At 56.2% G+C, this 16,473-nt stretch overlaps 2 protein-coding genes across 2 annotated transcripts in view; one reads left to right on the top strand and one right to left on the bottom strand.

The window, feature by feature from the left end:
- The window catches only part of SH2D3C (SH2 domain containing 3C), a 28,566-nt gene extending 25,827 nt beyond the window's left edge, over positions 1 to 2,739 (bottom strand). The window contains exons 1-2 of the mRNA XM_036329588.1: positions 2,703 to 2,739; positions 238 to 712 (exon numbers count right to left, since the gene is read on the bottom strand). Coding sequence (XP_036185481.1) covers positions 238 to 712; positions 2,703 to 2,739 — 512 coding nt within the window. The remainder of the gene's footprint in view (positions 1 to 237; positions 713 to 2,702) is intronic.
- Positions 2,740 to 9,441: 6,702 nt separating this feature from the next.
- CDK9 (cyclin dependent kinase 9) lies at positions 9,442 to 14,021 on the top strand. The gene is made up of 7 exons (XM_036329587.1): positions 9,442 to 10,145; positions 10,607 to 10,688; positions 11,446 to 11,536; positions 11,897 to 12,063; positions 12,172 to 12,343; positions 12,501 to 12,649; positions 13,102 to 14,021. The coding sequence occupies exons 1-7, from the start codon at positions 9,706 to 9,708 to the stop codon at positions 13,465 to 13,467; spliced, it is 1,467 nt and encodes a 488-aa protein (XP_036185480.1). The 5' UTR covers positions 9,442 to 9,705; the 3' UTR covers positions 13,468 to 14,021.
- Positions 14,022 to 16,473: the final 2,452 nt, after the last annotated feature.

Here is a 16,473-nt window from a genome sequence, read left to right as displayed (position 1 = left end):
TCTGTTTCCTCAAATGTACATAACGGTATCTCCTCTCCAGTTTTGTTTTTTCCTTGAAAAGTAATTGCAAGTGAAGGGCTAGGCATAGTGCCTGGTTTATAGCAGGCACTGGTTAAGGCATGTTTACTTAGATGTGTGTGTATGGGGTGAGGGGGTCCTCTCCAGGCTCTATTAGCAGGAGACTGGAAACCCCATCCCTGCAGGTCCTGCCCTCACCTTCCCCTGGTGGGCACCTACCTTTCTGGGGGCACATTCCTGGGGACTGTCTCCTCTTCTATGTCTACCCTGGGGTCCTCAGGCTCCTTCGTGGGGCTCGCCTCCTCGGCTGACGGGTTGTGCTTCCCCTCTGTGTCCTCCAGGGGGGCTTCAGTCTCCACCACCTTCTCTTTGGCTGCCTCCATGCCTGGGGGGTCAGGCAGGCCTCGGGGCACCAGGTGGGGCTCAGGGCCCACCTCTTGGGTCTCCAGGGCAGCCTGTCGGTTCTTAGACTTCTTGACGCTGGGCCGAGGCATGGTGCCCATGTGGCTGTACATGTCGCTGGAACGGGCATATGCCGGGGGACTCTTGGGGACCGTCACCATGTCATCCTGCGTGGCCTCAAAGATTTCAGGCTTTAGATTCGGTCGGATAGAGATGTGAGCCAAGGACCGCCTCAGAGTGAAGGACCGGGGGAGATTGGAGAGGCTCCCAAAGCCCTTGAACTTGAAGAACTCTGGCAGGGGGAGGAGAAGGGAAAGGGGTTAATGACGATGCCAGCAGCGATGATAATAGATTCTAGGTACATGCTGTTTGACTCACTGAGGGCTCAGGAGGGCAGGCCTCACCGACACCTCCTCTGATTATTATGGTACAACTTGGCAGCTTTGGAGCCACACAGCCCCAGGCTGGAATCCCTGCTCTTTCGCATCCTGGCTGTGCAACCTTCGTCAAGTCACTTGACCTCTCTGAGCTCCATTCTCCACATCAGCAAAATGGAGATTATAACACCCACCTCCTCTGGTCAGTGGGAGGATTGAAGGAAAGCATGTCAATGGCATGCTTACCATGGGGCCTGGCACACAAATATCCTCAAGAAGTAATGAAGGAGAAAAAAATGGAGGAGCCGGTCATGATGGTGATGACGCTGATCACGATAATGCCTCTGCACTTGTCAAACGTGCAGCACGCATGACCTCACCGAATTCTCAGCACGACTCCCTGCACAGGTTAACCCCCCATTTTCCAGATGAGGAAACGGGGGTTCAGAGACGTGAAATGAACCCCCTGGGCTACACAGCCTGCAGGTGAAGTTGCATGTGTGTGGGCGTGTGTACGTGTGCGTTGGGACCTGGAGGGGGTGGGTGTTTATGCACCTGGGGCGGGGGAGAAACAAGAAAGGGATTGTCAAGAGCCTGAGGGTCCCAGGCCCTGTGGTTCTCTCCTTCCTGTCAGCTGAGCCCTGGGTTCTAACTCAGGCGGCAGTGCTCAGGGCTCGGGTGATACCATCTCCTCCTTTCTGCAGGGGAGCGTGTGGATTCCTCCTTCCGGTCCCCAGCGGTGGGACTGCCCCTTCTCACAGCCACCACCATCTGAGTCCCTAGGCCCCCAGATCAGCAAAAAGGAAAAAACTCCAGCATTTTCCACTTCCTCAGCAGCCTCTGCCTCCTCGGGTCCCTACAAGCACGCTGGCAGATAGGTAAGGTACCTCCAATTGAACAGAGTGGAAACTGAGGCCCAGAGAGGGCAAGGGACCTGCCCAGGGTCACACAGCAAGGCTGAGCCTGGACAAAGGTCAGTGCTTTGGGGCTTTCTCCCAGCCCTGCCCGCCCCTCACTTGGTCTTAGCCTCTGCCTCCTGACAAACGTCAGAAAACACCTACGCTCTGCTCTCAGAGCGCTCTGCCCTGGGGCAGAAACTGTGCCAACAGCCAGAGGGAGGCCTCCTTTCACAGCCCCACTCATTTGTCTCCTGGGCACCAGGGATCTGGAGGAAACAGTAGTGGGGCGAGGAGTGAAACTGAGGCCCAGTCCAGGCACACGAGATTGAGCCCTGGTCTACAGCCCCGCACGATCTCAGGCAATTCTCTGGGTCTCAGGCTCTTCATCGTGGGATGCAGCCGTAAGCCTTGCCCTGGACACACACACACACACACACACACACACACACACATACACACACACGGTGCTGTCAGATCAAAGAAACCAGGGCCCAGGCAGGCAGAAGTCTGCTGGGACCAGGAAGGGACTGACTTGGGGAAGCAGCCATGGGTGGGTGTGGCCCTTCTTGAGTTGCTCTGGGTCCCAGTGTCCCTGCTGATGGGGACGTGGGACAGCCTCCCATGGCACACACACGCACCCCTGCCCTATCGCAGTAACACCCCACCTGAGACCCCATGAGGACCAGGTGTAGAGATGGAGTGTGTAGCGGTCTTCCCGGTCTCCATGGACCCGCAGATGAGTGGAGAGGCTGACACACAGAAGCACAGAGATGGAGAGCCAAACGGGCGAGAGAGAGAGAGAGAGAGAGAGAGAGAGAGAGAGAGAGAGAGAGAGAGAGGCCCAGAGTGATGGAGAGAGGGTGACGTGGAAACCCAGAAGCAGAGACCTCCGGAGAGAGACGGACATGGACCAAAAGAGAAACAGGAAGGAGACAGAGTCATAAAGAGCAGATGCAGAGAGAGGCTGAGATGTCAGGCGGCAGCGGGATGCGGACAGTGCACTCACTGAACTTCTTGCCGGCCTTCTTGGGCTTCTCTGTCATCTTGTCCAGCCGGGCAGTGCTGCTGGCCTGCGGGCAAGAGTCGGCTCGAGGCTCTGGACATCGACTTGCCTCCTCACCTCCCCTTCCCCTTTCTCACCCTCTCACCCGCTTCCTCTGTGTATTTTTAAACCAGCGAACCTCCCACAGCTCTACCCTCCCTATCCTCTCCGCAGGGGGCGGGGGGGGGAGGGCTGGGGCCTCCCCGAGTCCAGGCCCCTGTGGGCCTCCTCCTTGTCCTCAGCAGGGCGGGGGGGGGGGGGGGCAGACCACAAGCCCGTGGGACTGGAAGGTCTGGGGAACAAACCGCTGGCTCTGGGAACGGAGCCCACTGGGCTGGGGACCGCTGGGGACCTGCCAACAGCTGTCAGGGGGTCTGGTCTTTGGGCTGGGAGGGTGCAGGGCGTCAGGCCTGCGCAGAGGGCAGTTTATTCTAAGCCGCCTGGGGATGGACTGGCAGCAGTGGTTAGGCCTGTGGGCGCTGGGAGGACCCAGACCCAAGTTCAAGTCCTGGCTGGCCACCGTGTCACTGTGTGATCGGGCTAAGGCGCTCACCTCCCTGAGCGTTTCCTCCCTGTGGGCTGGGTATGTGCCATGCCCTCCTCACAGTGCCAGGCTTGGTGCAAAGCCTGGCACTAAATTGGTGCCCACCAAGCTACCAGGGACGCAGTGATAATTTGGTCCACCCCATGATTGTAAGAAATGGGGAGACTGAGGCCCAGGCAGGCAGAGGGACTGCCCCAGGTCATACAGCGGGCTGGTGGCACAAACTGGGTTACAACTTGCCCTTTCAAGTCCCTCAGCTCACAGCCTGGTGCTGTCCACCGTACAGCCTGTGTGTGTGCATGTGTGTAAACTCACATGGGCAGGACAGAGATGAGGAAATGAAACCGCCCCTAAACAGGTGATGAGGATGGGGGTGGGGCCACAGACCATGGGCTTCCAGTCCTACTTCTGTGCCACAGACAAGCTATCGGAGCCTCTGAAGCAAGATGTCAGACTCAAAGGCTAACACGGGCCAAATAAACAAGGTTGACGTTTATGTGGCCGCAAAAAAACAAAAGCTTCGATTTTCATAGAAACGTAGGTTTATTTGGATAGAGACATGCTGAATATAAAGGGCTGAAATAAATGAGTAATCGTTAACATACAATAATAGAACATTTTAATAAAAATTAATATTTTTTCTTGAATATTAACTTACCAGACACTGAATAACTGCAAAATCAATAAGCGTAATGCAAATAAACCTATTTTCCTTGCTCTCCGAAAGTGAAATATTTCCTGTTGCGCACACCAAACCAGTCAGCCCAAGACTAGTGACGTGGCAATCAGCTGCTGAAATACACGCTGCTAGTATCAGTGGAGAGAAACGGTGCACCTGTGCATGAGGCGCGTAAGGAAAATGAATGCAACACGATTCTAGTAATCAGTCATTAGCAAATGTTGTAGTTTGTTAATAATTATGTATAACAGGATATTGTAAAAATTATGAAATTTTGCCCTGACTGGTTTGGCTCAATGGATAGAGCATCGGCCTGCGGACTCAGGGGTCCCAGGTTCGATTCCGGTCAAGGGCATGTACCTTGGTTGCGGGCACATCCCCAGTGGGGAGTGTGCAGGAGGCAGCTGATCGATGTTTCTCTCTCATCGATGTTTCTAACTCTCTATCCCTCTCTCTTTCTCTGTAAAAAATCAATAAAATATATTTAAAAAAAAAAAAAAGAAAGAAATTTTTATTAAAACGTTTCTTACATACTGTTATATTGGCTGGGCCGCAAAATATTTGTGGGCCACGGACTGTGAGTTTGACATGCTTACTCTGAAGCTTCAGTCACCTAATCTCTAGAATGGGCACAAGTGCAGGGTAAGCAGTCAACCCCCAGAGGCTCCAGCATGGTGTGGATTATTATCCAGGACTCGGGGCTAAGCTAGAGCTGTGAGAAAAGGAACACAGCCCATGAGGCCAAAGCACCAGCCAGGCATGGAGCTAGAAGCTTCCACTGTGAGGCATATCCTGGTACTGTCCCATTTCACAGATGAGGAAAGCGAGGCTAAAGAAGACCAGAGACTGGGCAGACATGCAGGTGCCCTAGCTCCCGGGCTGGTGCCCCTCCCATTTCTGCGTTGTTGTTGTTAGAAGGAGAGGGGCCTGTGGCCTGGCAGTAGCTGAGGGTCCCTGGCTTCTCTCCCAGGAGGCATCCCAGTGACTTGGACTACCTGCTGAGGCCGTGGCATCAGCCAGCGCTGGCTTCCCGGCCAGGCCCACTCTTACCGTGCGATCCTTCATCAGAGACTTGACCGCTTTGGGTCTCAGTTTCCTCATCTGTGAAACAGGTCCCACGGCTCCGGCTCCCTGGGGTAGTTGGGTGAGAGGAGCCAGTGCTGGCCCAGGCCAGCACGCTGTGGCTTCAGCAAACCTTGGCCGCTGGTGCTGAGGGACGGGAACGGGTCAGGCCAGGAAACCCCAGCATCAGGCACGTGGTGTGAGACCCCGGAGTCCGGCCACCTGAAGGCTGTGTTGGGGGGTGGAGTTGCCTTGTCAGTGCTGGGGGCCCTGTCGTTGGCCCTGGCGCCAGGGCAATTGCAACATCCCTGGGAGAATGAATGGGGCTCAGTGTGGCGGCTGGGCTGAGCTCAGAGCCCCCTTTGTGCTGCCTCGAGTGGCCGTTGGGAGTGCGGCTGGGGACCTGCCGGCGGGTGGCTGTCCCACAGGCCCTCCTCAGCCTGTGCTGGAGGCCAGCCACGCTCGGCTCCACACCCCGAACACACCAAGCTCTCCTCCCTGCGGCCTCGGGCTGGACCCACACCAGAATGCAGCTTCCACTGAGTCCTGCAGGTCGAGATTGAGCCACACGGCCCCCAGGAACCCTGCTCTGATTTCCGTCCCCTCCCGCCTGCCCCAGTCTGTGACTCAGTTGCCTGCAGTTTGGCCAGGTCCTGTTAGGCCTTTAACTTCACAGTCAAAGGCATTTGACTCAAGCAAACCTGAGTTCAGACCGCACCTGCATGGTCTTGGGCATGTCAATCACCTCTGAGCATCATTTTTCCCATTACTAAAATGGGACAAATATAGGGTGTCCCAAAATTCACACAAGATTTGCAAATCTTGCGTGAATTTTGGGACACCCTATATAACATCCCTCGCATGATCCTGTGGCAATGAAATAAAACATTTATACTGAGGCTATCATCTTATTATTTGTGTCTTTATTTGCATGTTCCGGACAGACCTTGGGCTCCCAGAGAGGAACTGGTCTTATGCATCCATACTGGCTGCATGCCTGCTGCAGTTCTCAGTAGATTCCTGTCCCGGGCTGGCCCCAGTTGTCTGGTTTTGGGGGACAGTGTAGGACAGTGAGGGCGAACGTTTTGAGCTCGGCGTGTCAACATTTTGAAAAACCTAACTTAACTCTGGTGCCGTGTTACATATAGAAACGTTTTGATATTTGCAACCATAGTAAAACAAAGGCTTATATTTTTCATATTTATTTTATATATTTTTAAAATATATTTTATTGATTTTTTACAGAGAGGAAGGAGAGAGATAGAGAGTTAGAAACATCGATGAGAGAGAAACATTGATCAGCTGCCTCCTGCACATCTCCTACTGGGGATGTGCCCGCAACCCAGGTACATGCCCTTGACCGGAATCAAACCCGGGACCTTTCAGTCCACAGGCCGATGCTCTATCCACTGAGCCAAACCGGTTTTGGCTATTTTATACATTTTTAAATGCCATTTAACAAAGAAAAATCAACCAAAAAAATGAGTTCGCGTGTCACAGGTTTGCTATCGCTGGTGTAGGACGATGGTAGATAACCCCAGCCGTTGCGAGGACCTGGCTTTGAACTGCAGCTCCGTAGCTTCCTGGCTGTGTGGACTTGGGCAGGCCCCTTCACCACTCTGAGCCTCCGTTTCCTCTTCTGTAACTGGGGGCCCAAACTAGGAACCTCCTAAGAGGGGTGCTGTAAAGTCCCAGGGGTACAACACATATCAACACAGGGCCAGGGAAGTCAGTGCCCACCTAGCTGGGGCAGGATGTCCAAGGTGGTTCAGGGCTGTGGGTATCACACGGCCACTCTCGGTCCTGTACCCCCCTATCCAGAGACCCCTCATCTCCCGGACATACCAGCAGCCAAGAGCAGCCCATTCCATGAACCAGTCTTCCCCTTCCCTCCATACACTCCCCACCCTGTCCCTGGTCATGGGGAGAAAACAGAGGGTCCAGGCCAGGGTCTAACAGCTGGCCGGTAGCTCCCTTTCCTATCCCGTGCCTCAGTTTCCCTAACTGTAAAATGGCAGCAAGACCAGAGGCTCTCTCAGAGCCTGGTCAATCAGCAAACATTTACTGAGTACTGGCCACATGCCTGGGCTCACTGGCTTAGCTGACCCATGGACGTAGGAAAGGTTTCCCTCAAACCAACAAATCAGTCAGTGAAAAATCATCTCCAGGTAGAACCTCACTTCTTCTCTCTTCCGCCTGAGTGGTCTGGAGTCCCGGCCTTCTGGGGGGCTCCTGACCCCTCCTGTCTGCCCTCCTTCCCCGGGAAAGGCTGGGGGCACAGGGCCCCCAAGGGGAGTGACTGGCAATGTTGGGGTTTGGGCCAGAGACGGTGGGGTGGAGGTGATGACACCACCGGAACTCTTGCTAAGCTTCTTCTGCCCACAGGATGTGGGAGGGTTGGTGGGAAGTAGTCAGGGGCCTGGCCTGAGAGTCTGACAGTGAAAGCCACCCCAACCATGGCAGACCCCAGCTGCTACTGTCCCTCTCACACCCCCATCAGCACCCAGGGCCCCCATCCTGGTGCTGTGCCCTGACTGTGCCCAAGCTCCATCCTCAGCCCAGAGGGACAGGGTCCTGACGTGGGTACGTGCTTGGGGTTTGCGCCAGACGGACCTGGTTCGACTACAATGTGGCCACAGGCAGCTGTTTGGCTCTGGCCAGGGGATGTCACCTCTGAGTTGCAGCGTCCCAGGTGTACAATGGAAGTGATGGAAGTACCCGCTTCCTATGGCTAGGTGAGCATTGAGGTAATTCTCATAAAACGCTAAGTGTACGGCTCCGATCACTCATTTTCCCTCAATAAATTACAATTACTAGGATTATTTTCTCCCCTCTTGCCCTCGCCACCCCCAATTTAGCACTGGTCTCGTTTCTAACAGTGTGCCCATGAGGCTGACCCAGGTCACTCCCTATGTCACTCGACTGCTGGCTCCACACTGCCCTCAGGAGAGGGCTCCCTGCTCCTCACCCCACCCTCAAGGCCCTCCCTGGAAGCACCCCCTGCCCCCAGAACAGGGTCTCTTGGAACACCAAGGTCACCAGACCCACTCCTGCCTCCTCCTGCGAGGCTGCTCCAAGGCCTGGAGGGTTTCCTGCAGGTAGGGAGGGTTCTGGGGTGCAACCAGGGAGCACAGCTCTAAAGCAGAAAGGGCTGGGACGTTAGGAAACAGGAGACTGTGTGGCCACAGCCTAGGAGGGGAGCTGGAAAGAGCCTCCAATGTCACCCAGGAATTGGGTTTTCCCTGAAGACAGTGGAGGGAAATGCATGCAGACACTATCTCAGAATGATCAGAATGATCTGGTGGGTGCTGTGAGGGGGACTGACGGAGAAGCCAGACTGGGAGGCCAGAACTCAGCCATCCATGGGCAGGGGACTGGAGAGGAGGTACAAGACAGCTTTGCTGGGGCTGGTGGTTGAGTAACTAGAGCTGGAGGACGAATGAGGAGGCCGCTGGAGCCAGGGGAATATCAGAAAGATGCTGGGGGAAGATTGGGTCAGGGGAAGGGGGCACAGGGTCCGAGGGAGACTGGGGGGGGCGGGGGGGGGGTGAGTGGTGGCTTGGTGCCTAGCATGAGGACAGTAGCCTTCTACAGCGCCATTGCTACATTCCCGGCCAGACTGAAGAGCCTGGCTCAGGAGGGTCCTCTTCACACAGACTAGGCTTGAGTCCCAGCTCTGTCGCTATGTGAACTTGGTTGGGCAAATCACCTCATCTCTGAACCTCAGTGTCCTCTTCTGTAAAATGGGTTTGTGATCCTATGAGGCTGTTGATTCACTTCTGGAGCACACAGGGCTGCTGAGTGAATGCTCGATATTTCTGTGATTCCTGACCCAGGGCTGGACCAGCTCCAGCGCAGCTCGGTGCGGAGGGTCCTGTGGTTTCATCTCTGTCTCCAGAAAACAGGGGGGTCCAAGGCTGTAAGGCCCGAGCATTGCTCGCGGGCCCCTTCCAGTGTCGCCGCGCCCCCTGGCGGCCATCCGTTGCCATGTCAACGGTGGCGGAGGCCTGGGGAGGCGGTGGCGGGGCCGTTCTCTCCTCCCAGGACCTGAGGCCGCTCCCAGGCTACCTCCCGCCTTTGCCAGTGTGTGTGTGTGTGTGTGTGTGTGTGTGTGTGTGTGTGTGTGTGTGAGTGTGTTGCGTTGGGGTGGGGGGGACACTCCGAGCCGGGGAGGAAGGGGCTCCCCGCGGCAGCTGGAATGCGGTGGTAAACTGAGGCACGCGACGAGGCGCCCCGCAGCCAGGTGTCGACTGTGGGCCCCACCTCCGAAGGCGGAGGAGGAGCCGCGGGCGGTGACGCGCCGAGGGCCGCTGGCGGACGGCGGGCGGGCGGGCGACGGCGGCAGGTGCGGCCGCGGAGGGCGGGAGGGAGGGGGCGGGTGGAGGGGGAGGGGAGGGCGAGGTCTGGGCACCTCCCCCTTTATAACGCGCCCCCTCCCGGGCTCTGTCTGGGGCTGCCTCTTCTTCGGCTCTTCCCGTCTCGCCCCCTCTCCCGGCCGCCCCGGGCCCGACCCCGGCCAGGGAGCCCCCAGGCCTCGGCTTAGGGGCCGCCCCCCCCGCTCGCCGCCCCGCGCAGCCCGGCGGAGGCGGCGCCGTCGGAGGAGGAGGAGCAGGGCACTGCGGCTGGCCCGGGATCGGGCGCCAGAGCGGCAGCGGCTTCGGCAGCAGCGGCGGTCCGGGCCAATGCAGCGGGACGCACCGCCTCGAGCCCCAGCCCCGGCGCCTCGACTCCCCGCGCCCCCGATCGGGGTCGCCGCCAGCAGTGGCGGCGGCGGAGGCGGGGGCAGCGGTGGCGGCGGAGGCGCCTCTGCAGCTCCGGTGCCTCCTGGCCTCCCGGGAACTACAAGTCCCAGGGGGCCTGGCGGCGGCCGACGAACGGAAGAGGCGGGGTCGGCGCCGCGGGGCCGGAAGTGGCCGTGGAGGCGGAAGTGGCGCGGCCGCGGAGGGGCCTGGAGCACGGCGGCGGGACCCGGAGCGGGAGCGGCGGCGGCGGCGGCGGCTGGGGGCGGCGGCGGCGCGTTGGAGGCGGCCATGGCAAAGCAATACGACTCAGTGGCGTACCCCTTTTGTGATGAGGTGACCAAATATGAGAAGCTCACTAAGATCGGCCAAGGCACTTTTGGGTAAGGTTGGGCCCGGAGGGGCTGGGTGCCTTGGGCCTGCACTCCTCAAGGCCTACGGCGGGATGCACGGTGCCGGGCCCGAGGCGGTCAGGAGGCCACCTAGCCCTAGACTTGTCTCCTGGACTCGGTAGGCCGCGCTCCATCCCGCCTGGGCCCGACGGAGCTGGCTGGCGGGGAGGAGCCTGAGGCCCGTGATGGGAGGTGGGGAGGGGTTGCAGAGAGGAGCTGGGGAGGGGGGCAGGGTCTCTCCGAGAGCGGCCTGGGTGAGAAGAGACTGCGGGGAGGAAGTAGGGGCTCGGAGAGGGACCGCAAAGAGCTCGTGGCGGGGGAGCCGAGTGCCCTCGGGACCAGGCCCCGCCCCGCCCGGGAGACCCTTTTTCCTGCCCGCCTCTTCTGGTGGGGGAGGGGCCGGCCCCGCGAAAGGGGCCTGATGGGCTTTGGATCCCCCTCTCCACCTGCAGGGAGGTGTTTAAGGCAAAGCATCGCCTCACCGGCCAAAAGGTGGCTCTGAAGAAAGTCCTGATGGAGAACGAGAAGGAGGGGGTGAGTACGGGTCAAGTGGCAGGCGGCCGACTTGAGTTTCCACCTCGCTGCTTCTAGGACTCTCACGTGGAGACCTAACTGATGTTTAGTAGTTCGGGAATTTCCATGGTGCAGGGAACTTGGCTTCCAAATTAAATTTCCTAGTTCAAATGTTTTCAAGTATTTGAAATTTTATTCTTCGGCAACTATGGTTAGGTCCAGGAGGGGGGGCTCATGCTTGCACCGAGGGCAGAGCGGTTTATGAAATTAGGAAGTCTTTAAAACCCTTTTTCTTGAGCGTTTAATTTTGCTTAATATAAAATGAAAAGTACATGCAGTGGGTTTAAAAGAGCGTCTAGTGCTCAACTGAAAAAGAGCAGGTCCCCTCTCCCCACTTAGCCCTAGTCCAGTTTCCAGGGACCTACTTCTTACTTAGCAAGGACATTTCTTCATAGTTCTTGTTGTTTTTGTTCGTGCCCGGCAAGTTAAACACGCACAGAGCCAAAATTTAAAGGTTAAAGAAGCAATGGAGCATTTAGTGACCAACAGTGAAGTGATTAAGTATCACTATTTCGATTCACTGTCCCAAACCAACTCCTTGAGGAGCGCAGACTGCTTTACACCTGTTTTTCAGATAGGGCGTCTGCGATAGCTGATTTCAGGGCCCAAGATTTTAGTCTGTCTCCCAACCTGTGCCCCTTAGTACCGACTCTGTGGCCAGTTCCTTGGTCTACAGCGCGCTTCCTCCCTTGGACGCTCCTCTGTCTTTCTCCCACAGTTCCCCATCACGGCCTTGCGGGAAATCAAGATCCTCCAGCTTCTAAAACATGAGAATGTGGTCAACTTGATTGAGATCTGTCGAACCAAAGGTAAGTTGCTTGGCTCTTATAAGCTTCATTTTCTTCATCTGAAAATGGGAATAAGTTCAGGCTTTGTTGGCAAAGTTGGATCTGGACACACTTCAATTGCTGCTTCTTAACCCAAGCCTACCTGCCGTGACTGCTTTCTCCGGTCCTTTCGTCGTAGCTGGTGCTTCTCCAGGGCTGCCACAGCACCCGGCCCCGAGGAGGCACTCAGGACATGCTTTACCAGTGAAGGAACGCACAGACGGATGCCGGGTGTCCGTGGGCTGGAGGGGTTTAGGAGCTGGTTGTGGAAAAATGAGTTGCGTATGGGATTTTTTACTTTCTTCTTACCCCCATCCCTCTTTCCCATCCTTCCTGCCTCAGCTTCCCCCTATAACCGCTGCAAAGGCAGTATCTACCTGGTGTTCGACTTCTGCGAGCATGACCTTGCTGGGCTGCTGAGCAATGTGTTAGTCAAGTTCACACTGTCTGAGATCAAGAAGGTCATGCAGATGCTGCTCAATGGCCTCTACTACATCCATAGGAACAAGGTGGGGGAGGAGAGACCCAGGCTTGGTCTGACCTTTGCTCCCACTGCTGGGTGGGTGTGGCTAAAGGGCCATTGGGAACCTGACGGAGCCCTCTTGCCCTTCCTACAGATCCTGCACAGGGACTTGAAGCCAGCTAACGTGCTCATCACCCGAGACGGGGTCCTGAAACTGGCAGACTTTGGGCTGGCCAGGGCCTTCAGTCTGGCCAAGAACAGCCAGCCCAACCGCTATACCAACCGTGTGGTGACACTCTGGTACCGGCCCCCGGAGCTATTGCTCGGTGAGGACCCCCGAGTGGGCAAAGGGGGCAGGGGCTAGGCACTTAGCCTGGCCTCAGCCCCCCATTGCCAGGGCTTCTTGAGCCGCCGGCCCTGAGGCATTGCGTCTCAGGAGGCCCTCGGGCTCAAGGGGCCCTCCTGCTGCGCTCTTCTTCCCAGGGGAGCGCGACTACGGCCCCCCCATTGACCTGTGGGGTGCTGGATGCATCATGGCGGAGATGTGGACCCGCAGCCCTATCATGCAGGGCAACACGGAGCAGCACCAGCTTGCCCTCATCAGCCAGCTCTGTGGCTCCATCACCCCTGAGGTGCGTGGCCAGGCTGCAGGAGGCAGAGCCCAGAAGTCTCCCTGGCAGGGGAGGAATGGGGAGCGGGACAGAAGGAAAGCTCCTCTCTGGAGAGGGGGCAGGTGGAGGGACAGGACCTGCTCTTTAGAGCCGCGCAGGCTGGCTGCTCCATCACCAGTCCTGTGGCCTTGGGCAAGGCATTTGGACTTCTCACCTGATTCGAGTTTCTCTGCTGTGAAACAGCGGCCTGTGTCGGCTGTGGCACATGCTCCAGGCGATTTATGTAAAAGGGCCGGCACTTGGGGCCAACACATGGTCACAGCTACTTGGACCTTGGAGGGGTCGAGTTCACCCTCCAGGGGTGGTGTGGAAGCATCTGAACAGAGAAGTTTTAGTCCCTTCAGGTGCTTGACCAATGGACAAGCCACTCGTCTCCTGAACTAACTTCATCCTCTTTCCATGCCTTCCCCCAGGTGTGGCCAAATGTGGACAAGTACGAGCTGTTTGAGAAACTGGAGCTAGTGAAGGGCCAGAAGCGGAAGGTGAAGGATAGGCTGAAGACCTACGTGCGCGACCCCTATGCACTGGACCTCATGGACAAGTTGCTGGTGCTGGACCCTGCACAGCGCATCGACAGCGATGATGCCCTCAATCATGACTTCTTCTGGTCTGACCCCATGCCCTCAGACCTCAAGGGCACGCTCTCCACCCACCAGACATCCATGTTCCAGTACCTGGCGCCACCACGCCGCAGGGGCTGCCAGGTCACCCAGCCTTCCACTAACCAGAGCCGCAATCCCACCCATACCAACCAGACGGAGTTCGAGCGTGTCTTCTGAGTGGCGGCGCTGCTGCTTTTCCTTAGGGCTCTATTTCTGCTCTGTGACTCACACTGTGGAGACAATGGGACATTTGAGTTTTTTCTCCAGTGCATATGTTGTCTTATCCCCACCTGGGCACCGGGAATGCCATCTGAGTGGACTGCAGTAAAGCTTTGGCTCAATGTCCAGGAAGGCACTGAGGGTGCCTCCCTGGTTCCCTGGCTCTGGAGAATGTCCACAGCATCTTCACTTACCTTAGGACAGGGATGAGGTGGGGGAGAGGTGCACCCCACCAGTATCTTTCTAGGTTCCCAGCATGATGGGAGGAGGGACAGGTCCTCACCCATTCCCGGTTTTTCTCTTGGCCTAAGCAACTTGCATGGGGACACAGGCCTAGAATATGGACTGCTCTTGCTCTGAGCCTCAGAGGCGCTGGGGCTGGCAAAAACCTGATTTCTTCAGTAGGAGAATTTTATCATGTTTGTTGTATTCGGTTGTTTAGACATTCCTGGACACAGTTTGACCAGTTACAATTAAAGTTGACTTTTTTTTTCTTTTTTTTTCCCCACTAAGTGGCTGTATGCTTTGTTCTGTGTTCAGGCTCCCAGCTCTTACCCTGCAGCCAATAGGTTGGGCCTCACTGTTGAAATTTGATTTGTCAGATCTTAACTCATCTTTGTCCCAGTTCATTCCCTGACATAATGGTACAGGACTTCTGTCTTTTTTTTCCCCATCTGGTACCTTCCAGACTTGCCATCTTGCTTCCCAAAGGGCATGTACCACGAAGCTCCCCGGCTCCTCCGCTCTGTCAGAGGGAAGACAGGTGAGAAGAGGGCTCCTTGGCGAGGGAACTGGAGAGGGTCTGGTGAGCTGCGTGGGCAGAGACCAGCTGGCGCAGTCCATTGTGGCTGACAGACAGCCGTGTTCAAACTTGACCCATGAGCACGGGCGGCTGAGCCCTATCGATGGAATAACAGTTAGACCTGGAGCTTGTAGAGTTCCTCAGGCTCTTGGGAGACAATGGAGGGGAGATGACCAGCGAGCTGAAGGGTCTGCAGGGCTTGAGGAAGGGCAGGAGCTTGGATAAGGTGGAGGCTGGATCTTGGGGCTCAGAGCTGGGACCTTTGGAGGAGCAGCATGTCCTGAGTCAGTTTGGGGGCAGGAGTGTTTGAGGTGAATTCTCTATTCTTTCCCAGGTGGAGCCTCTTGAAGGGCCCAGGTGAAAAGGTTGGCAAGGTCTCTCACCAGAACTGTCCTTGTGAAAATTGGCCAGCTCACAGCTTCATACCAGTGGGAGTAAAAAGGTTCTTGACTAGTGGGTTAGTTTCTTTTTTTAAAAAAAATATTTTTATTGATTTCAGAGAGGAAGGGAGAAGGATAGACAGAAACATCAGTGATGAGAGAGTCATTGATCAGTTGCCTCCTGCACACCACCCCCCACTGGGGATGGAGCCAGCAACTCAGGCATGTGCACTTGGCCCCAATCAAACCTGGGACCCTTCAGTCCGCAGGCCGATCAGATTGATGCTCTATCCACTTAACCAAACCGGCTAGGGCAGTGGTTCTCAACCTGTGGGTCGCGACCCCTTTGGGGGTTGAACGACCCTTTCACAGGGGTCACCTAAGACCATCAGAAAACACATATATAATTACATATTGTTTTTGTGATTAATCACTATGCTTTAATTCTGTTCAATTTGTAACAATGAAATTGGGGGTCACCACAACATGAACTGTATTAAGGGTCGCGGCGTTAGGAAGGTTGAGAGCCGCTGGGCTAGGGCAAGGATTAGTTTCTTGAGGCTGCCCTACCCAGTTGCCACCGACAGGCGGCTTACAGTAACCTCCGTTCTGTTGGCCCTGGAGGCCAGAAGCCCGGAATCTGGGTGTGGCTGTGGTTCCTTTCGGAGGCTCTGAGGGAGAGCACCCACTCCCTGCCTCCTCGCTCCCAGTGGCTGCCCCCGCCTTGGTGTCCTGGGCTTGTAGACATATCCCTCTGCTCTGTCTGCACGTGGGGGTCTTACGCTCTGTGCTCGCTCTCATGAGGACACCCCACTGGATTTGGGACTCCCCATGACCCAGTGTGACCTCATCTGAACCAGTTCTGTCTATGAAGTCCTTTTCAAACAAGCTCACATTGTGAGGTTCCGGGTGGACATGAATTTTGGGAGGATGCTATTCAACTCAGTACAACTAGTCATCAGAGGACAAAAACAGCAAGGTGTCCACAGATACAGCAGCAAGGTGGCTAGGTTTTAAATGACATGACTAGCAGGAAAGCTCACAGGGCCAGTTTAATTGTTCAAGGAATGGGTTTTTTCTCTGAAGGATCAGGTTTCTATAAAAGGTTCCTATTCTTGGACCCAGCGATTCCACTTAGAGAAATGTCTTAGGAGCAGTTGTCCAGTCTGTTTTCTCATGGAGTCCCCACTGGAGGAGGCGAGACAAGGCCCACGGGGCACGCCAGTGTTAGACGTCGTCTGGGGATTGAGGGCAGCAGATGAAGTAAGAAGTGACAAGAGGGAGAGTGGGTTCCAGGAGGTAAGGGACAGTGATTTTAGGGGGAGGGAGTGGTCATTGACACAAGTTCTGATGGGTCCGACAGAGAGTGACCTCGGCAAGAGCCGTCGGGTGGAGTCCTTCCTCCGAGACCTGCTGGGAGCAGCAGGGTCACTGGAGAACAGGAGGAAGGGAGCGGAGGGCAGTGAATAGGAGGGGGATTAGGGACAAGCGAGTCTCCCTAGGCCAGTGGTTCTCAACCTTCATGGCCCTTTAAATACAGTTCCTCATGTTGTGACCCAACCATACAATTATTTTCGTTGCTACTTCATAACTGTCATGTTGCTACTGTTGTGAATCGTAATGTAAATATCTGATCTGCAGGATGGTCTTAGGCGACCCCTGTGAAAGGGTCGTTCGACCGCCAAAGGGGTCGCGACCCACAGGTTGAGAACCGCTGCCCTAGGCTACGAGAGCCAGGTAGAGAAGGCGTGTGGGATTCTTGTCCCATAGAAGGGCCATGTG

This window comes from Myotis myotis, unplaced genomic scaffold (genome assembly GCF_014108235.1).
Source record: "Myotis myotis isolate mMyoMyo1 unplaced genomic scaffold, mMyoMyo1.p scaffold_m19_p_12, whole genome shotgun sequence".
NCBI lineage: Eukaryota > Metazoa > Chordata > Mammalia > Chiroptera > Vespertilionidae > Myotis > Myotis myotis.
The sequence above is the reverse complement of the archived record's forward strand: the minus strand, read 5'-3'. Positions and strand labels throughout refer to the sequence as shown.